Consider the following 22724-nt stretch of genomic DNA (forward strand, 5'->3'; position numbering starts at 1 on the left):
CCCTCGGCCAAATGCCTGGGAATTTTCTGCTTCAAACAACGCATGTGGAAAGTGACTGGCAAAAGATGGAGTCCAGGGTCCCATGAGCATATCACTTGTCCTCATATGGCTTGATGACGCACAGGGGCAGCCGTTGGCCACTTGGAGGCTAAAGTATCTTCAGGAAGAGCAATCTGGGGGTGATGAGTTCCTTCTATGGCCCATTGAGGGAGCTAAGTGTCTTTGAGGGGCCATCAAACTTGACTCATCCATTCACAATGTGCTGGCTTGACTGTTTGTAAACTACCTTGTGGGTGTCACCCCCGGAACAAACACATTTGTGATACAGGTATATAGCCAATATTCCTAACTTCAGATAGAGTGATGATACATGGATTTAAACGAGATCATCTTATTTAACAAATCATAACTTTCCATTGACACCTTACTTGACATTGTACAAGATTTGTTGCGATTGTCCAACAGTGGCACTTATCAACGATATACATTTATGTGCCACGTTTCAATGATTCAGGAAAAATGGTCATGTTTCACATTCGGGATAAAGATTTTCACGGCCATCCATGCCTGTCATTTCATGCAGTGTTGGGCTCCGTGCCCCAGTTTCCACCACTCCGCAGGTGCCCTCCAACCGGGGCCCAATTGCAGTGCATTGTCGAAAAACGGTGGGAACGTTTTCGCTGGAAATGGGTCCAAAATTTCTCATGTGGATTCAAGACTCCAACCCTCTCATAAAGGAAAAGAAAGCTTTTGAGAAGAACTGGTGAACATGTTCTTCAGGACGATCAATGCAAAATTCTGCACATGACTTCAGATGTCATTATTTTTGTTTCTCCTTATCAAGGATGTGTGTGTTAGGGAAAAAGAGTGAGTGTTTTTTTTAATCACAAGGATCTATGCAAATTTTTCTACTTGAATTTGTGACTCGTACTGGGGGTGAATAACTGATTTTTGATTCACTGGAAGTTCCAAATACAGGGACTGGATGTTTTTTTAGAAAAGAAAAAACCTGGTTCAAGTAGAACCAGATTTGAAAAGTCCACAAAATTTTGGCAAATTGAAACAAAAAAAACTGTTTTGGGTTGAACAAAATGTTTTGAAATGTTTCGTTTCCAGGCATTTTTCCAGGCACACGTACAAAACAGGAAATGGCTGCTTAGGAAGGAGTGCTGCGGAAAGGGATCTGCGGGTCATAGCGGACAAGAAGCTAAATATGAGTCAACAGTGTAATGCTGTTGCAAAAAAAGCGAACATGATTCTGAGATGTATTAGCAGGAGTGTTGTAAGTAAGACACGAGTAGTAATTCTTCCGCTCTGCTCTGCACTGATTCGGCCTCAACTGGAGTGTTGTGTCCAGTTCTGGGTGCCACATTTCAGGAAAGAGGTGGACAAATTGGAGAAAGTCCAGAGAGGAGCAACAAAAATGATTAAAGGGCTAGAAAACAGGACCTATGAGGGGAGACTGAAAGAACTGGGTTTGTTTAGCCTGAAGAAGAGAAGACTGAGAGGGGACATAAAAGATGGTTACAAGGAGGAGGGAGAAAAATTGTTCTTCTTAACCGCTGAGGACAGGACAAGAAGCAATGGGCTTAAACTGTAGCAAGGGGTTTAGGTTGGACGTTACAAAAAACTTCCTAACCGTCAGGGTGGTTAATCACTGGAATAAATTGCCCGGGGAGGTTGTGGAATCTCCATCTCTGGAGATTTTTAAAAGCAGGTTAGACAAACACCTGTCAGGGATGGTCTAGATATTACTTAGACCTGCCATGAGTGCAGGGGACTGGATCAGATGACCTCTTGAGGACTCCTCCAGCCCTCTGATTCTATGATATTTAAAGGGCTGGACTCATAAAATAGCTGGTAGGGACAGGTCTAACTGCTCTTATACGTGTTAAAGGAGTGGTTCGGCCCCTGATGAGAGAGATCTGAGTTCAATTTCTCTCTCTGCCTGTTATGGAGAAAGGATTTAAATTCGGATCTCGCACCGTGCCCTGCTCTATGGGCTATTCTGAACCGGGGCTCTCTCTGCGTGTGTGCACACTGCAATAAAACACACACAGCTGGCTTGTGTGAGCTGACTTGGGCAGGGTTCGGGGAGGCTCACACAAGAGCTCCGGAAGCTTCCTAGAAGTGGGAGGGGCCACCGGCGCCTGGACCATGTCCCCGCCACTGCTCAGCCTCTTTCCCATGAGGCCCCGCCCTCCATCCACCCTTTCCCATCCTCTCCCTTGAGGCCCTGCCTACCTGCTGTTTGCACCTCTCCACCTTCTCCACCAAGACCTCCCACCCACACCTCTCCACATCCTTCACTCGAGGGCCCCCCATCTGCCTCTATGTCCTCTCTGCCCTCTCTCCAGAGAAGGTCCCTGAACCAGATATTCGCTTCTCTCCACCCACTGCCTGAAACAGGTGGGCCCATGCCCCATCACTTTTCCCTGCCCGAGGCAAGTGACAGGGAAGGGGGAAGAAAGGCACAAGAAGCAGGTGCGGGGGGATCCTCGGGGAAGGGGGTGGAGACAAGTGAGTGGCGGGTGGGGAGAGGCCTTGGGAGAAAAGGTGGAGTGAGGGCGGGGCCTCAGTGGAAGCAGTGGAGCGGGGGGCAGGAAGAGGCAGAGTGAGGGCCGGGCCTCAGTACAAAAGGCAGAGCAAGGGCGGGGCCATAGGGGAAGAGGCAGAGTGGGGGCAAAGGGGAAGAGGCACTCTGGGATGGGGTCCAGTGGCCACCCCCCCACTTCACTTCTGGTGCTCCAAAGGCAGCAGCAGGCCGGCGCGCCTCTGCAGGAGTGATCCATGCAGTATCCACAGCGTTTCCCCCCCTGCGTGGACGGCCTTTTTGGGGGAGGCTTAGTTACCCCTAGCCTCTTATACATCCTGCCCACAGCAGGGCTATAAAACTGTCATCTCTGGCTGCAGCCCAGGTCCCGGGCCCGCACCCATCTTCACATCAATTCTCCTCATCAAGCGGTGTGGGGCAATTGAAGGGGGGGGCATCTCTCACCTCCCAGGTGAGTTCTCTGGGACTTAGAAAAGAGTTGGCTCCTCCTCTGGCTCTTTTGCGAAGGTTGTCTAAGTCCTGGGAGGGAAAAACATCGTCCCAAACCATTCAGTGGATTTGTGTCAAAATGCATTTTTCGGTGTATTTACTAGCCGCCAAGTTTGACTTTCCACAGCTCTTCTCAGGACCCGTCAGTGTTTTGGTGGGTCACGACGGAGAAGTTGTGAGCTGGTTTGCAGGTATTGGGGGGACAAAAAGCTAAACACAATGTGATGGGAATTGTGCAAGTATATTCATGGCTTCTGCGTCTCCATCACTAGCTCCATGCACCTTCCAGTCCCGTGTATTGTTTATCTCCGTGTAACCTTTAGAAGGGTGGGTTTTAGCAGAGTGAGTTTAGATTTTATTTGAAACATGCCAGTGTATAAAGCAGGACCTACTGTAAATAGTTTATTTAAACGTCCTTTAAGATTAATAAATGGATAATCCTATAAATCTGAGCCATAGGGTATAAATAGAAACCCTGCTTGTGTATATATATATATTGCACACTCAGATTACTAAATATTTGCACGTGCAAATCAGGTTACAGAATTTGTAGTTCCGTGGCAAGGTTTGTAGCTTGTCTCTTTCCAATGGCTGGTCCACATGGTAGGATAATAGCCTACTACTGCTGATTCCTTAGGGAGGTGCTGCTTTGTCTCATTTGGGTGCGGATCGTGCAAAGATGCTGTAGACGACGTCCCCGTTATATGATGCTCCCAGTGTGTAAGCATATGGCTACAGCCAATGTGATGCTCTCACTTTACATTCATGGCTAAGATCTTCAAAGCCATGCAGAGATGTAAGCGTGCCATGGCCATTCATTTGAAAGGGCATCTAAAGCTCTGAAAATCTCTGTCAACCCTGCACCTTCACCCCAATCATTGTGACAGGGCGAGATGGGCAGTTCCATTGCTGATTTCAAGATGGGGAAACCGAGGCAGCGTTGTTGCTCCGGGAGTCAGTGGCAGACCCAGGAAGAGAGCCCTGGAGAAGTTTTGACTCCCAGCCCCACCCACCAGACCCCACTACCCTCCCGGAGCCAGGAAGAGAACCCAGGCATCCTGGCCCCCAGCCCTGATCAAACCCACCAGATCCCATTCCTCTCCCTGACCTGGGGAGAGAACCCAGGAGTCCTGGGTCCCAGGCCCCGGCACTCCAACCCACTGTAACGCACTCCCCTCCCAGGGCTAAGGACAGAACACAGGAGTCCAGATCTGGGTAACACCTTCTGTTTAATGAGATCACCTTGGCTCACCAGGGTGTTGTCCCGGGTCCAGGATATTTAGCCAGTTGGTCAATTCCTCCTTGTCACATCCATAGGACCTGGGCCCCTGATGACCCTCCACTGGGATCCAGAGTGGAGTCTCCATTAGGTTGGACTGCACTCTGCCTTCGGAGTGAGTCCCGGCTCCAGAGCCACCTCGGGGTGCTGTGTTGCCAGAGGCTGGCTCTCTGACGTCCCAGCCACTCAGAGTCACCGGAGACTGGCTGGTGATTATCTTGGAAGCGGAGGGAACATTTAAGCTAGGGCCAGTGTCCTGGCCAAAGTCTCTTTGCTTTGTGATCAGCAGGAGACGAACGCTCAGAACACACAATCCTTGTTATAATTTATTCATTCACAAATCTTCCCCGAGTGCCAATGGGACGCCCAGGCCACAACCTCAACGGCATCAAAACCAATGGGAATTAGGCACCTCAATGCCTTTGAGCAGCTGGGTTGAAATGCGGCTGCATTTCCCACCCTAAATTGCTGGGTAACCATTCCTCTTGTGGTGTAGCTGTTACCCACTTGCCCCACCCCAAGCTGTCTGCATCTCCGTTTTGGTGGAGTCATCCCCAGGTGGTGTTGCTGTGCAGCTGTTAACCAATTTCCCCACTCCAGACCTGGCTGCATCCCAGCCGTGAGTGGGCCAACTCTGTGCGGCCTTGATGCATGGCTCTTACCCAGCTGCTCCACCCCAGAGCTGACTGCACCTCAGCAGGTGTGTGAAGCTGTAAGGGCAAGGCACGAACTGAAGAACGATGGCAAAGTGGCCAGCCCTCCCCACCTGAAAGGCCCTCGTCTCACTTCTCTGCTCTCACCCGCCTGCCCCACAGCCGCCTCATGGCACCCTTCATCTCCGCATTCCTCAAGGTGTAGATCAGTGGGTTGAGTGTGGGCGTCACAACTGTGGCCAGCAGTGACACCACCTTGTCGGCCGGGATGGTGGAGAAGGGCCGGGTGTAGATGAAGATGCAGGGCCCGAAGAAGATGGCCACCACCATCAGGTGGGCCGTGCAGGTGGACAGAGCCTTGCGCCGGCCCTCAGCAGAGCGGTGCCGGAGGGCGGCCAGGATGACCCCATAGGAGACCAGCAGCACCAGGAAGCAGACCAGGGAGATGGCCCCGGTGTTGGACACCACCAAGATTCCCACCAGGGATATGTCAGCACAGGCCACGCCCAACAGCGGAGCCACGTCGCAGAAATAATGGTCGATGCGTTTGGGGCCACAGTAGGGCAAGGTGGCGGCCAGAAGGGTCTGTATCAAAGAGTGGACCAAGGCCCCCAGCCAGGAGCCAGCCACCAGCCTGGCACAGGTGCGGCGGTCCATGATGGCCGCGTAGTGCAGGGGCTGGCAGATGGCCACGTAGCGGTCATAGGCCATGGCGGTGAGGAGGAAGATCTCGGTGCAGCCCCAGAAGTGGAGGAAGAAGAGTTGGGCCAGGCACTCGCCCAAGGGGATGGTGGCATGGCCAGAGAGCAGCCCCAGCGCCATCTGGGGCGTGGTGACCGAGGTGTAGAACAGGTCCACCAGGGAGAGGTTGCCCAGGAGGTAGTACATGGGGGAGGCGGCCAGGCGCGGCTCGGAGCGGATGGTCAGGATAATGGAGAGGTTGCTTAGCAACACGGTGGCGTAGGAGAGGAGGAGCAGGAGGCCCAAAGCCAAACTAAGGCCCTGGGTCTGGAAGAGGCCCAGCAAGACAATCTCACTCACCAGGCTGGTGTTTGAAGGTTGTAGCCGGTCACTGGGCCTATTCAGAGAGAAGGCGATTAGGTGTTGAGACCACCCTCTTGGACCAGCTGTGGGGCCTTAAAGACTTGGCGGGACAGATGAGTCCCTGGCCATTGCTAGGAAGACAGCTGGACATCCCTTAGAATGAGCCCATCATACCTCCGGGATGGGACAGGGTGAGAACCAAGAGACAGAGAGAACTGGACATGGGCAGGTGGTCAGAGCTTAGAGAGAGAATCAGAGCTTAGGCAAATAGATAGAGGATAGATAAAGGAACTGATTGATGGGTAGACCGATAAATAACAGGCTGGGTAAATAGATGGATCCATTCATTCATCTATACCTCTCCATCAGTCCATCCATCCACCCACATCTATCCAGTTATCCATCCATTCTTCCCTCTTCAGCCATCCAGTCATTCATCCACAATTCTCCGTTCAGATCCACAATTCTCCTTTATGATAATAAAATCTGGAGCTAAACAGACATATATATATATATATATATATATATATATATATATATATATATAAATATGCATACAAATATGTAGAAATATATATTTGTATATATGTATAATATATGTGTATTATAAATATATATTGAAATATATATATACACACAGCCACACACACACACAAACACAGCCACATTTAGTAACTTACAGTGTGGAATTTGCTGAATCCATGTCTCGAGATGGCAATTTCTTTCCACTGCAAAACTCTGCAATACAGATAATGATTTTATTTTTGGGGTATGAAGGCTTTAGTTATTAAAGGTTCCAGAGGGGAAGCCATGTTAGTCTGTATACAGCAAAGACAACGAGAGTCCTGTAGCACTTTAAATACTAACACATTTAATTTCTGCAGGCATAAACTTTCGTGGGCTGCAACTCACTTTGTCAGATGCATCTGCAGCCCACGAAAGCTTATGCCTGCAGAAATTAAATCTGTTAGTCTTTAAAGTGCTACAGGACTCGCAGGGTTTTTTTTGTTTTTTGTTTAGTAATTAAAGCTTTTACTAGAAGACATTAATTAATACCAGGTCTTAATAAATCCTGCAGTTGCAGGTGAAATAGCCACCAACACTGATAGATAGATAGATAGATTAGATAGATGGGGTGTCATGCTCACTAAAGACTCCAATTTGAGTGATGTATGCTGGGCATCTCCTCCTACCAGTACTAAAGAATCCTTGGAATTTCTAACTATTACAGATGGCCATTTCCTAACTCAAAATACGTTGCATCCAATGCAGGGAAATTCTGTATTAAAGTTCACCTTGAGCGATAAGGAGGAACTGGTCACAGAACTAAAAATTAGGGGTAGCTTAGTTACCCGTGATCATGACTCGGTAACATTTGCAATGTGTAAACAGAATAAAGTCCAGCCTGTCTTATAAATACACACATATATAAGATACATCTATGCTTGGTTAATTAAAAGGGTCCATTTCACAAAGCTGAAAATAATTATAAGCCAAATCAGCTGGGAGGAAACATTTAAACAGAATCAAGTGGCTGATCATGGGGAATTGTTTAAGGACATTTGACAAGATGCCCCAAAAGCCACAATCCCACAATTGAGAAAGAAGGCTATAGAAGTGAAAAAATAATCGTCTGGCTTAGAGGCAAAGCAAAAGTAACTGTAAAAATAATAACTCCCCCTGCCGAAAAAGAAGGATATATAATAAAAACGTTACCTCTGTATTTGGCACTGGTGTGACCGCTGCTGGAATACTGTGTCCAGTTCTGGTGTTCACAATTCAAGCAGGTTGTTGCAAAACTGAAGGTGGTTCAGAGAAGAGCCCTACGAATAATTAAAGTTTGGTAACCATGCCTGAGATTCAAGGAGACAGAGGGAAAGCGAGGGAAAGGTCTATGATGATAGATAGATGGGTTTGCAAGAGGATATACCCTGCCGTCTAGTTGTTCTTAGCTTGTGCAGAGGTGAGCAGGCTGGGTGAAGGGAGTGGGGATGTTTCACCCATTGCGTGCCGGTAGATATCTGGATAGAAGAAGCAGGGATGGGCCCTTCTCAGTGATCTGTGGGCAGAAGCTCTTCAGAAGAGCACAGATAAAATTCTCTCTCCCGAGGCTGACGTGTCAGCAGAGATATTCCACACGGGAAAAGTGAACTTTCAGGGCTGGATTCCCCAGAGGGTTTGCACTCTGGCATTGAGATGTTCGTACGAAGAGCAGTTTAGAAATGCTGACCACAAACAATAACAGACACCAGAGCTGACTGAGGGTTTTAGCCTGGATTTTATTACACTTAATAGAGGAGCAAGACATCTTTGCATTGATCAGATGCAAGGATGATGGGCATCAACCCAAAAAGGAGAATTCATGAGTCTTGAATGGAGAGAGTTAAATAGTGGTGTCCCCCCGGGATCTGTACTGAGACCTGAGCTGTTCAACATATTCATAAAAGATCTGGAAAAAATGGTAAATAGAGAGGTGGCAGAATTTGCAAATGATACGAAATTACTCAAGATAAGTCCAAAGCAGACTGCAAAGAGTTACAAAGGGATCTCATGTGACACGGCAACAAAACGGCAGATACAATTAATTTGTTGATAAACGCAAAGTAATACACATTGGAAAACAAAATGCCAACTATCCATTAAGAAATGAATATCTAAATTAATTAATAACAAATTAATAAATAATAAATCAATAATAATAGTAATTAATTATATTAATAACATATAATTATTATAATATATTATTATTTAATATTAGTTAAATTTAATTTAAGTTTATTTATTCCATTTAATTTTATTATTATTATTTTTATTTATTTATTTTATATTAATTTTTATTTTATTTTTTATTTATTTTTATTTTATTATAAGTTTTCTTTTCTTTTTTATTCATTTATATATTTTGTTATTGGATAATTTACTTTATTATTATTTTATTATTATATATTATTTTAATTATTATTATATAATAATTATAATATTGATATGATATAATAATTCATTATATTAAAATACTTAATAAATAATAAAATAATAAATTAATGCACCAGCCCTTCCATTAGCTTGCCTGGGATCAATGTCTATAATTACCCGGGTCTCCCATTTACTCTTTTTAAATATTGGCACAACATCAGCTTTCTTCCAGTCTTCTGGAGCTTTTCCAGTGTTCCTTGACTTACTGAAAAAAAATAGAATAATAGAAATGTAGGACTAGAAAGGTCTAGTCCTGGTAGGTCTTTTAGTCCAGTCCCCTGCACTGAGGGAGGATTAAGTATTATCTAGACCAGCGGTTCTCAACCTTTTTTCCCCGAGTACCACTTGGGCCAGGTACAGACAGGTAAAGTACCACTTGACCTGACTGTACCCGACCCGAGTACCACTCGGGGAAAAAAAGGGAGGGGACCTGCAGCGGCGGGGTTTCGCGGCGGCGGTGGGAGGGATTTGCGGCAGGGTTTTGCAGAGGCGGGGAGAGATTTGCGGCAGCTTACCTGGGGGAAACAATAGCCGCCGCCGAAACCCTTCTGCCGCTTGCCCAGCCTCCCCGTAAGTACCACCGGTGGTACGCGTACCACCGGTTGAGAACCGCTGATCTAGACCACCCCCGATAAGTATTTGTCTAACCCGTTCTTAAAAACCTCCACTGATGGAGATTCCACAACCTCTCTAGAGAATTTGTTCCAGTATGTAACTACACTTACAGTGAATAAATGTTTTCCTAATTTCGAACCTAAATCTCTCTTGCTGCAATTTTAGCCCTGCCTTCAGTGTAAGAGGAAAGCAATTCATCACCCTCTTCTTTATCCACCTTTTATTTACTTGAGGACTATTATCATGTTCTCTCTCAGTGTTCTCTTCTCTTCTAAACAAATTCAGGGTTTCTTTTTCAATCTTTCCTCTTAGGTCGTGTTTTCTAGACCTCTGATAATTTTTGCTGTTCTCCTCTAGACTTTCTCCAATTTGTCCGCATCTTCCCCGAAATGTGATGCCGATAACTGGATGTAATATTTCAGCTGAGGCCTTATCAGTGCTGAGTAGAGTGGAAGAATTACTGCTCGTGTCTTTCTTACAGCACTTCTGCTAATACACCCCAGAATAATGTTAGCTTTTTTTGCAACAGCATTACAGTTTTGACTCATATTTCATTTGTGATCCACTGTAGTCCCCCAGGTTTTTTTCTGCAATATTCCTTCCTAGGCAGTCATTTCCCATTTTGTATTTGTGCAGTTGATTATTCCCTCCTAAGTGTAGTACTTTGCATTTGTACTTATTGAATTTCATCCTATCTATTTCAGACCCTTTCTTGACTTTTCAAGATAATTTTGAATTCTAATACTGTCTTCCAAAGCTCTTGTAATTCTTCCCTGTTTCGTATCATCTGCAAACTTTATACGTGTAATCTCCATGCCATTTTCAACAGTAACAATCCAGCGAGCTTCTCAGCCAGTTCTTTTAAAACTCTCAGGTGCAAGTTATGTGGATCTGCTGATTTAAAAATGTCTAACTTTAGTAGCTTTTGTTTAATATCCTCCTGAGATACTAGTGGAATAGAAAGAGTGTTATCATGTGGCGACTACATCATCTATTCCCCCCTCCCTCAAATACAGAACAGAAATACTTATTGAACACTTCTGTCTTTTCTGCATAATTATTCATTTTACCATTTCCATATGGACCAACTGGTCCAGTAATGGACCAATACCATTGTTAGGACTTTTTTTGTTCTTAATATACTTTAAAAACACCATGCTGACGGGCGGAATAGAGAGACAGAGATCACGGAGAGAGGGTGTATTGACACTGCACTTGCCAACACTGCTTTTTAAGTCACAGAGACTGGGATTTTCAAAGCTGGCTTAGGAAACTGGGATACCCAGTTCCCATTAAGTTCACTGAGAACAGAGGGTGGGGGGGATTGACAAAGGGCCTTCGCTGCTACTTGTGGTGCCTACATCCCAGAATCAGGCCCCATTGAGATTCCAAAAACTCCCACTCAGCTGCTGCCAAATCCTGTATGTACCTAAACTCACTCCACACCTAGGTTTCTGCAGTAACGTTTCCCCGGATGCCTGTGTGTCCACCTCTGGGCATAAGCCTTAGCGACCAGATTCCAGAAGTTGTAGTTGAACTGGGGAGTCTGAGCTGTGGGTTCCTCTGGTGGCTGCATCCCAAGAGCTGTTGATGCAAAGGAAGAGAAAAACATCCCTGCTCCCCCAGAGGTGATAATAGACGTCGTAGAAGGAACAGTTTATTCCAGGCCAGCTGAGCTTCTGTTTGCACTAGACTTTTAGCTATTGTCGGTCACATGTCTGTCTGTGCTATAAATACATGCTTCATTCTGCAAACACCTTGAGACACCCTTTGGGTCTCTGCCCTGGTCTTTTTTAAACCAAGCGTCCTTCCAGGAATGCTACCATCGTGTGAGGTCAGGACAAGGGCTGTTTCCCCTCTGTGGGGTTAGCGTCATCTAGGGCAGACTGTCAGGGTAACTTGCTCCGAAGGTGAGATCAGAGCTGGACTCACAGCCCTGGAGAACAGATTCAGCTCTGTAGCCCTCGAACAGGTGTATCCTTGGCTGTGACCGTCTGTTACCTGCACAAGCCAGGATCAGCTCTTCAGCTGGGAGAGGCTTTCCATCCTTGGTCCCAGGTAGTGCCCATCTGGTGAGTGGATCGTTGTCTGCTAGGAGCTGCAAAGGGACCTAGCAACTCAGGAAACCCAGCAAAGGGACATGGAAACAGCTGACCACAAAGACCAACACAGTAAGGTTGTTATTTCAATTAAATATTTACTGTATTAATATACAAGGCACATTAAAGAACAGAAATATGAATTTCCACTGGAACTTTTTCAGACTTTTTCTCTCAATTCAATCAAATATCTACAGCCCGTCAGAATTTCTTTTTTTAGCAGAAAATTTTGACTTTATATTAGCTCCAAAATCCCCAGTGTTTGTTTTCTATTTTTGGGGGTCAAATGAGAAACGAGCATTTTCAGCTAAAAAAGTGCTGAATTCTGAACAATTTCGTCTGACACTTCCCCCCACAGCTGGGTTGGACATAAAGCAATTTTTCATAGAAAGTCTCAGCTATTTTACATTTCTGTCAATGACCTGGAGGAAAACATAAAATCATAAGTTCAGAAGTTTGCAGATGACACAAAAGTTGGGGGAGTGGTGATGAATGAAGAGGACAAGTCACTGATTCAGAGCCATCTAGATTACTTGCTGAACTGGATGCAAACAAACAGTATGTATTTTAATACAGCTAAATGTGAATACATACATTCGGGAACAAAGAATATAGACCACACTTACAGGACAGGAGACTCTCTCCTGAGATAGCAGGGACTCTGAAAAAGATTTGTGGGTGGTAATGGATAATCAGTTGAACATGAACTGTGTGATGCTGTGGCCAAAAGAGTTAAGATCTTGAGATGCATAAATGGGGGAATCCTGAATACGAGCAGAGAGGCTATTTTTTCTGTGTATTTATGGAACACTATGTCCAGTTCTGGTACTCGCAATTCAAGAAGGATGTTGATTAACTGGAGAGAGTTCACAAAAGAGCCCAAAAATGGTTAAAAGATTATAAAACATGCTTCCAGTAATCGACTCCAGGAGCTCAATCTATTTAGCTTAAGAAAGAGCAGGTTAAGATGTGACTTGACAAAAGTGTATAATTACCTACCTGGGAAACACATTTTAGCAAATGACTCTTCAGTCTAGCAGAGGAAGATATAATATGATATGGCAGGACAAATTCAGAATGAAATAAGGTGTACATTTTTAACCGTGAGAGTAATTAAGCACCGGAAAAAATGATCAAAGGTTGTGGTGGATTCTCCTTCAATGACCATTTGAAAATCAAGATTGGATGATTTTTCTTGGAGATCCACTCTAGGAATTATTCCGGGGAAGTTCTATGGCATGTCTAATACAGAAGTCAGCTTAGATGATCCCAGTGATCCCAATGTCTATAAATCTAGTGTAGCCTCTTCTCATAACACAGTTCTCGATTGTCGCAACAGTACAATCATCCTAGTTACAACTGTTGGGTTTGCATTGTAATTTGGTCCATTTTTACCCTGCTTTCTATCAAGCCACACCTTGGACGAGATTGTAGGACGATGGATCTGACACTGTCCATTGACTCTAAGAGAATTATTCCAATTTACAATGTGCCTGCCTAGGAATATGATTGTCAGAGAGGATTCTGATTCTGGCTACTGCCCTTGTCCTCCCCTCCACAGGTGGCGCACTATGTATCGAGGAGGGAAATGACCAACCGAACCACCGAGAACGAGTTCCTTCTCTTGGGATTCTCTGACGTGCGGGACTTGCAGCTTTTGCACTTTGTGGTGTTTCTAGGGATTTTCTTAGTTGCCCTGGCAGGGAATCTCCTTATTATCACTACTGTAGCCCTCAGCCACCACCTTCACACCCCCATGTACTTCTTCCTGATGAATTTGTCCATCCTAGACCTTGGCTCCATCTCTGTCACTGTCCCCAAGTCTATGGTCAATTCCCTATTGAACACCAGGACGATTTCTTATACTGGATGTGTTGCCCAAGTCTTTCTCTTCATTTTCTTCACTGAAGCAGACTTTGCTTTCCTCGCCATCATGGCGTATGACCGATACGTTGCCATCTGCCAACCACTGCACTATGAGAGGGTGATGAACGGAAGAGTTTGTGTCCAGATGGCCGCCGGTGCTTGGATCAGCGGTGTTCTCCATTCTGCCCTGCACACGGGGAACACGTTTGCGTTAACCTTCTGTGGAAATAAAACGGTGAATCAGTTCTTCTGTGAAATCCCGCAGCTCCTCAAGCTTGCCTGCTCTGACTCGTACTTCGGTGAAGTTGGAGTTATTGTTTTCAATTTGTGCTTGTTTTTAAGCTGTTTTTTATTGATAATAGTGTCATATATTCAGATCTTCACTACAGTGCTGAGAATCCCCACTGAGCGGGACCGGCATAAAGTCTTCTCCACCTGCCTCCCTCACCTCATTGTTGTCTCCTTGTTTATTTCTCTTGGCGTCTTTGCCTACGTGAAGCCCACCTCCATCTCAATGTCAGGGCTGGATCTCATGGTGGCTGTCCTCTATTCCTTGGTGCCTCCAGTGATGAATCCCATCATCTACAGCATGAGAAACAAGGAGATCAAAGGTGCTCTGAGAAAACTGATAGGGTGACCATAAAATTTCCAGATTTCTCCCAAGTCTATGGCTTTATTTATTATGTCTATACAGATATAATCAACTGATGAAGTTATTGTTTCCGTGGAGATTTGATGTGCTCTCTCTTTATGTAAAATACTGGGTTTACACTGGTAATATATGCAAACTGAGTTCACTGAAGTCAAAGAAGCTACTCTAGGTTTACACAAATGCAAATTACGTAATAATCTATATGTGTATCATAAATATATGTAGAAAAAATTGTGTGGGAAGAGGCTGTAAAAGGGTATGAAGCGGTTGCTAAATGTTCCAAGTGTGGTATTCTGCGGGGGGAGCAGGCTGTGTTTGAGCAAAGAGCAAGTACAGTATGCCTCCCTCCATGACAGTGAAAAGGCACAATGTGAATGTTGTGAGGCATTGCTCAAAGTGGGCAGAGTTAAGGGTGTTTTAAACTTAATTCTGTAAGTCCTGGTTTTCAGAAGCTTGAGTTTTGTTCTGGACGTTCATGAACTGTCACTGGACCAACTTAACAAAGTTTTTTGCTGTTTATTTTCCTAGGTTTTTTAACCAAAAGAGAAGCTATTCGTAGGAGGTAGTGGCCACCGTGACAATTGTAGATAGCAATGGGTATGGATGGTTAGTGGACCAAAATTCTCTTTTAAGAACCTCCACAATTTTCTGGAAATGAGCTGTATACTGGGCACTGCTTGGACAGTCTGGGTTTCCCCTCACATCCACTCCCACCCTCAGATACTCGTGGTAGGTGCAGTACAAAGCTGAACCCAACCATCTGCAGCATAGGAGGCTCAGTGAAGTGGCCTATTCATCTCAATGAGCTAGTCTCAGCTGAGTGAGAACACTTCAGGGTGATCAGTAGAGCCTGAAACAATCGCTCTGAGAGGTGTGGGGTCCCGAAGTGGAGCTGAGTCAACTGAGGCTTGGTCTGACATGAGTAATTAACTCTTGGAGGGAGGCCTCATTTTTTGAAAGATAGAATTAGCAAGGTAAACAGATCACTAAGTTAAAAACAGAAAATTGGTGCTAAATAAGATAGGTCAGTAGGCTAAGAAGACAAAACGTCTGAGCCAGCTAAGATAAGCGGGAGAACACCCAGGCAACCATTTACTACGAACAAGAACAGCAATCGACTAGATAAATTAGGAACGTGGACATGAGGTAAGGAGAACATGGAGTGAGGATAATGTACGGACAGAACAGGCAGCACAGGGATTGGTTCCTACAGAGCAAGCCAAAAATATGTGATGTAGTGTATAGTAAATGCATTGAGATATGTACATCTATATGAAGGGAGAGGATTTCTGTGTAACTCTGGAGCTGCAATATACCCTGCATTGCCCCTGTGTTAGAGTCTGATAATCCCGGTGTGGTGTTGCTGTGTGCCAAATAAAGGATTGTGAGTGATGAAATCTGGAGCTGAGCTGAGTTTTTTGGGTCCCAGAGAACTGGAGGCAGTGTTCGCCCAGAACTGGACAAGGTGTCTGGGTAAGCCAGCTGGAAAATGTCTTGAAGGGAATCCCAACACGAAGATGGGCTGGTCTCCAGATATTGGCACACACATGGGAAGGGAATGTGGGATTGTCAGGCACCCCTGCCTTGCCCTATTTTCCTGTTCTTCACCCTCACGGCCTCCTTCCTAGAGTATCCAACCCACCCGTTTATCCACTCCCTATAATCACCCCTCCTCTCACTGCCCCCCAAGCCTCTTTCCCACTGTTTCCAACACCTCTTCCACCCCTAATCATCCTCCTCTCCTCTCAGGCATTTACACATGTAATATTTTTTTTCATTTCAAAAACAGTTTCAGTCACTTCTAAATCTTCTGCAGTGCTTAGCTGACTTAAATCCCAGAATCATATCTCACTGAGATTCACAACACCCCTTCTCAGCTGCTCTGAAACCCTGGACGCGCCTAAACTCACTCCACACCTGGGATTCTGCAGGAAAAGTTCCCCAGGTGCCCGTGTGTCTGCTCTGGGTGGGAGCACGACTGCCCCCTATGGACGAACTGGGGGAAGATAGGTGTTCCACCACCTAGCACTCATGCAGGGCCCAATCCAGTAGGTGTACTCACCAAAAATAGCCAGGTGGTTGGGGGGAACTGCCTCTTCAATGACAACCCAGCAGTTAGGGGAAGATTTGGGTGTTAGAACTTGGAGCTGGTTTGACGGGATATATTTTTAAGAAGCTCTGTTGTTGAGTGCATGAAATGAAGTATTGTACGCCGGTTCCTTAACAAAGATGGGGCATATCCTCAGCTTTGGTAAACAGCCATCGCTCCAACGCCTTCAAATGAAGCTATAACAATCTGGGTGCCTAACTCCTTTGAACCCTTAGGGTATGTCTTCACTGACGGCGGCAAATTCGGTGCCGCCGGATAGATTCTTTGGTGTCGATTGAGTGGAAGTGGAGACCCCACTCAATGAATCGATCCAGAAGTCGACTGAATAAATCCACCCCCAGATAAAGAGTAACGCTGCGTCAACGGGAGGGCATTTCCTGTCGGTGCAGTGTAGTGGGGACACCGCATTCATTCGAATGTAGGAAGTCGATGGGAGATACGCAAGATCCTCTACATTCCTTGTGTATCTCCCATTGATTGCCGCCAAACTTCTCAGCAAGTGTAGACCAAGCCTTAACGATCCCAGTCGACATGATTCTGAGGTGACAGGGGAACGAGATGCACAGAGGTTGGAGGTGGTCCCGTGGAAGGCAACAAAAATGATGAGGGGGCTGGAGCACAAGACTTATGAGGAGAGGCTGAGGGAACTGGGCTTGTTTAGTCTGCAAAAGAGAAGAGCGAGGGGGGATTTTACAGTGGCTTTCAACTACCTGCAAGGGGGTTCCAAAGAGGATGGAGCTAGGCTGTTCTCAGTGGTGGCAGATGACAGAAGAAAGATCAATGGTCCCAAGTTGCAGTGGGCGAGGTCTAGTTTGGATATTAGATATTGGAGATTTATCAGTTATGATTTTATGTTCTCTTCTAGGTCATTAATAAAAATGTTAAGAAGTGTACAGCCATGAAGCAGCACCTGTAAAATGTCATGTGATATCAAGTCAAACGTCTTACAGATGTCTAAGTGTATTACATCAACATTATTACCCTTATCAACCAAAAGTGTATTCCCATCCAAAAAGACATCAAGTTAGTTTGAAAGGATCTGTTTCCAGAAACCCATCTTGATTTGCATTATTTATACGAATGTCCTTTAATTCTTTAATTAATAAAATACCACTGCAGCCATTCCACTAACTTGCCCAGGTTTGAAGTCAGGTTGACTGGTCTATAACTGGCAGGGTCACCACATTTACCCTTTTTAAATATTGACACGACATTCACTTATTTCTAGTCACCTTCAACTTCCCCAGTGTTCCAAGACATATTAAAAAGAAACAGTAATGGTTCATTGAGCTCTTCAGCCAGCTCTTTTAAAACTCTTGGATACAATTTATCTGGACTTGCCGATTTAAAAATGTCTGACAGAGGATTCCCTGCTTCATGCCCATGCACCTCTCTAGAGAAACAAACCACAAAGGTGAAAATCGTTCCTAGTAATGTTGACGTTTGTTTCCTCAGGCAACTGGAGGAAACTCTCTGCATTTCAGGCTGGCCACTAAGAATCAATCAGATTGTATTCAGGGTGCTTTGATTTACAGTTTTAAAGGCCTCATCTGGCCTTTTCAAAGAGGCCTCATTTTCCAAGATGCCCAGTTACCACTGACTGCCAGATATCCATTGCCTGGAATAACCTTTTGTGCTGTGTCAACCCTTCAGCAGATTCTTCTTTATGATCTTGAAGTGAGATGGTCTTTATCTCAGCTGAGATAGGCGCAGACCTACATTTTGAATTTCTCAGTGTTCCTGCGTGTTTGACACAGGGGTCTTTGAGCAGGGATTTGGACTAGATGACCTCTTGACGTCCCTTCTAACCCTAATTTTCTATGATTCTATGACAATTTGACCAATTGAATTAGTTTTTCAGAAAACCAATGATAATAATCCATTGTAACCGACAAGGCAAGAACAACAGAACAGGTTAAAACATGACCAGTCAAAAGAAGCTCAAAGCTCACAGACAATGATTATCATGAAGAGCTTGTAAGGGAGCAATTGAGTAAGAAGTAGTCACATAAATTCTTTGATGAATAATGCCAAATAATGAATACTTTCAAAGAAATCATTGATCTCGACAGCAACAGACATGGGCAACAAAAGTGACACAAAATTGGCTTTGATTATCTATCTATCTGTCTTTCCCTATACACACCCATCTATCTGTCTATCTATCTATCTATCTCTCTATCTATCTCTCTATCTGTCTATCTATCTATCCACATGCTCTGCTTTTATCTAAGTATATACAGGGTACACAAATAAGCACAAACATGCTTTAATAATAAGACCAATAATAATAACAACAGCAATAGCAGCCAGGTTCAGTGATCTGGACACATTTGGAGCCCTGTGTGGAGGACAGACCATTGGCTAATTTCAAATCAACCCTTTGCAGTGATTGGCTAAATCCCAGTTGGCCTGGTTACAGGGTTAGCTACATCTCTGACCCCTTCTCGAGTCTCTCTGAGGTCACCCCCTCAGGTCTCAGCCATGAGCCTGTCCCTCTTTTAAGGCAGAATCACCTGATTTTCCTCTCTCTCAAGCGGGGTCTCGGTCGACATCACCCTGTGCACCAACGTGATTTCTCAGCAGTGTTGGGTACCTGCAGTTCTTCTCTCAGGAGCTGTGAGCAGTAATAAGTTGAGTGACCGGCCGGCCTTCTCCATACAAAGTGTGATTTATTTACCACAGTAGGAACAAAGTTTAACATTAGAGAAAATATTAGATAGCAAGTCCAGGTCCATCACAGCAATTATTTGGTAGCATACACATTTTTCCTTGTTACCTAGACTCAGTTTGTCTTTAGGCACCATTGCAATATCTTTCTCTTCCAACTGCCTTTCCACCATGGCAAGAATGATACATAAAAACAATTGTTTGACCAGGAATTCAGCTACCGAGACCCTTCCATGAACTTTTTTTCCAAGTCTTCATCAATGGGGAAAGCAAAAGTTTAAGTCTCGCAGAAAACCCCATCAAAGAGACGAGGCGATTACATCTCCAATAGATGATAAAACACATTGACCTTTAAACAACTGACATCTAAACAAACAAATTCCACACTCCCAAACTCCTAGCCCCAAAAACCACATGGAGCGCTAACTCATTTGACGTCAGTTGAGTTAGTCTGGATTTTATGAATTCAGGAACTGACTGCACCCATCTCAAGGAGACCATTTTGTCATCAGACAATTCTATTTATAAGGAAGTTCAGAATGAAAACACAGTCAAGGAGCAAGGACAGACATTTTAATTCTTGGTGAATAACCTCCACACAATCAGTTTCTTCAATGAAGCTTTGATCTCCTTGTTCCTCATGCTATAGATGATGGGATTCATCATCGGAGGCACCACGGCATAGAGAACACCCACCAGCAGATCCGGATTTGATGCTGAGGTGGAGATGGGATTCAGGTGCTCGAAGAAGCCAGTGAAAAGTAACAAAGAGACCACAGTGAGGTGAGGCAGGCAGGTGGAGAAGGCTTTATGCCGGCCCTGCTCAGAGGGGATTCTCAGCACTGCTTTGAAGATCTGAACGTACGACGTAATCATAAAAACAAAGCAGTTTATAGCTAGAAACACACCAAAGGCAATAAACCCAACTTCACTGAGGTAGGAATCAGAGCTGGTGAGCTTGAGCAGTTGGGGGATTTCACAGAAGAATTGGCTGATGACATTGGACTGGCAGAAGGGCAACCTGAAGGTGTTCCCGGTGTGCAATGCAGAGTAGACAATACCACTGATCCAGGCACCGGCTGCCATTTGGACACAAGCTGTCCTGTTCATCACCCTCTCGTAGTGCAGTGGTTGGCAGATGGCTACGTATCGGTCGTACGCCATGATGGTGAGCAAGGCAATTTCAGCTGCAGTGAAGCCGATAAAGAGAAAGACTTGGGCGACGCATCCAGGATAAGAAATCAATCTGGTGTTCATGAGGGAATTGACCATGGATTTGGGCATAGTGACAGAGACGGAGCCAAGGTCTAGGATGGCCAAATTCATGAGGAAGAAGTACATGGGGGTGTGAAGGTGCTGGTCGAGGGCTATGGCCGTGACAATGAGAAGGTTCCCCATCAGGGCTGCCAGGTAAATCACCAGAAACACCACAAAGTGCAAAATCTGCAGCTCCCGAATGTCGGAGAATCCCAGGAGAAGGAACTCGGTCACAGCGGTTCGGTTGGACATTTTCTTCCTCTGTATATTCTCTGAAGGCTGTAAAGGGAAGGACAAAGATAACGGTTGGGATTACAGTGACACAGGGAATGGCCCTGATCCACCTCTGTAATATCTCACGATGTGGGTGTCAAAGGTGCACAGCTCTCGTCCCTTCCATTGACCAGGAGTGGTGAGTTATCACCTGAAGGTAAATAGGCTCCTGTAAAGTCAATGGAGATGCAGCAGTGCACACCACCTGAAGGTCTAGCTCAGGATGTGTCTTGATGAAATGCCGTGTGAAGGATGGAGCAAAGTGCAACCCCAACGCAACACTTCTAGCCAAGATGGGTCTCCTATCACATCCAACCGCAGACTCAGAAATTGTGCATGAAACTAAAATGCCAACACTGCCTGATATCCACTTTCAGTGGAAATATGACATAGTGTTACTCGGTACCCGTGTGAGAGCTCCTCTGTAATGATTGCACTGCAACACCACCCGGGCGGCCTGCTGCCTGCTGATGGCTTGATTGATGACACCAAATCTCAGTTGCATTTCCCTCCCTGTGTCATCGTGGGCTAGTAGCATTGCTCAGCTGCCTTTGTGCTGGGTCATTTACTGCTGTAACTTTATGTGTGTGCGGGTGCCTGGCAGTCAGGAGACTTGGCTCTGTCACCGACCATCTCTGTGAGCTTGGGCCAGTCACTTTCCCTCCCTGGGCAGCAGAGGGAAGCAGCGGATCCAGCGCTAGAGCAGGAGAGCTGGTTCTAATCCCACTGACCTTCGCCATGTCTTGGGCAGGGTCCAGAGAAACAGGCTTTGGCTGGGGGCTCCAACCCACCGTCCCCAGCTGAAGGCACTAGTGTGTTTAATACAGACACCGGGGGATCACCAGCTTTGCCACTTCCTCCGTTTTACTGTCCTGCGAGTGTCCCTTTGAAACAGAAATAAGCGCCATTGCAACAGAGCGAGTGTGCTTTTATTGGGCACTATTAATGTTCCCATTTCGGCTTACACCTACATTTCCAGGAGGGGGAGGTGAGATATTCTGTGCTGAAATTATAACAAAAGGAAATTGGGTTTTCTACTGAAGAGGCTTTCATGCAAAGTCTCTGTTGTCCTAGAAATACAAGATAGATGTTAGAAAACTGAAAACATTTTTTCCTAGTTTCAGCAATTTTTACCTGAAATCACCTGATTTTCAATAAACAGAAAAGAAAAGTTTTGGTTGTAACAATTTCTATGAAAAGACCCTTTTTTACCCCCTTTTTGTTTTGGCTGGGGAAAGAAACCTGAGCATCTCTAGATGTTTGATTAAATGATAGTAAAAGTCTTGAAGAGTTCCCATTGTAATTCACAGCTCTAGTATTACATTTGCCCAGGAGATTAATACCCAAACCTATAATCCAAACACCAAACTCACTGTGTTGCACGATGTGGAAATTGCCCAGCTTGTGATGCATTTAACAGGTCAGGATTCTTCAGTCATTGTCTGACTCCGTCCCTGTATTATCCAGCAGCCGTTTCCCTGCCCCTTCACCATATTTCCTGAGTTGCTGGGTCTCTCTGCAGTTCCTGGCAGACAAGATCCACTACACTGTGCTCCCTGCTCCCCTCCTCGGGCTGGTGTATAGATGGTGCAGGACTAGATGGGATCAGGGACTGAATGTTCTCCCGGCTCTAGTGCAGGCTTCAAACAAAGTCACAACCCAGGATGTCCCTGTTCTGGGACTAAATAGCTGAATCCGATCTCCAGGGCTGCGAGCCCAGCTCTGATCTCACCTCTGCAGCAAACCGCCCTGACAGCCTGTCCCAGCTGACCCTAACCCCACAGCAGGGGAACACGATCCCCCTGGATCTCACGCCATGGCAGCATCTCTGGAAGGACCCTGGGCTAAAAACAAGGCAGGGCTGAGGCTCAAGGGGTGTCCCAAGGGGTTTGCAGAATAATTTATACATTTATAGGCTAGCCCAGAGCTGTGACCTACGATAGCTCAGAGCCCAGTGGCACCAGAAACTCAGAGGGGCTGGAATAGCCTGTTCCTTCAGCCATGCCACACAACCAGTTCTGAGACAGCAGAGATGTTTCTCTCCTGCATTGCATCAGCAGCTGGTGTGATGCAGCCAGCCAGAGGAACCCGCAGCTCTGACTGCCCTGGGTGTAGGACGCTGCTCACTAAAAGGTAGCCAGAGGCAAACACTAAGAGCTCAGTGCAGTGTGTGAAACTGATGTCACTTGG

At 45.5% G+C, this 22724-nt stretch overlaps 3 protein-coding genes across 3 annotated transcripts; 1 reads left to right on the plus strand and 2 right to left on the minus strand.

Annotated features, from left to right (window-relative positions):
* Nucleotides 1–5104: 5104 nt before the first annotated feature.
* Nucleotides 5105–6022, minus strand: LOC137149577 (olfactory receptor 4E2-like). The gene has a single exon (XM_067543090.1). The coding sequence runs from the start codon at nucleotides 5861–5863 to the stop codon at nucleotides 5105–5107; it is 759 nt and encodes a 252-aa protein (XP_067399191.1). The 5' UTR covers nucleotides 5864–6022.
* Nucleotides 6023–13294: 7272 nt separating this feature from the next.
* On the plus strand, nucleotides 13295–14209 carry LOC137149575 (olfactory receptor 14C36-like). The gene has a single exon (XM_067543088.1). It carries the CDS (start codon nucleotides 13295–13297, stop codon nucleotides 14207–14209), a length of 915 nt encoding a protein of 304 aa, XP_067399189.1.
* A 5368-nt stretch (nucleotides 14210–19577) lies between these two features.
* On the minus strand, nucleotides 19578–20513 carry LOC137149587 (olfactory receptor 14I1-like). Its single transcript, XM_067543102.1, has one exon. It carries the CDS (start codon nucleotides 20511–20513, stop codon nucleotides 19578–19580), a length of 936 nt encoding a protein of 311 aa, XP_067399203.1.
* Nucleotides 20514–22724: the final 2211 nt, after the last annotated feature.

The sequence above is a fragment of the Emydura macquarii genome, unplaced genomic scaffold (assembly GCF_026122565.2).
Source record: "Emydura macquarii macquarii isolate MOO-44397 ecotype Brisbane River unplaced genomic scaffold, CSIRO-AGI_Emac_v2 contig_771, whole genome shotgun sequence".
NCBI lineage: Eukaryota > Metazoa > Chordata > Testudines > Chelidae > Emydura > Emydura macquarii.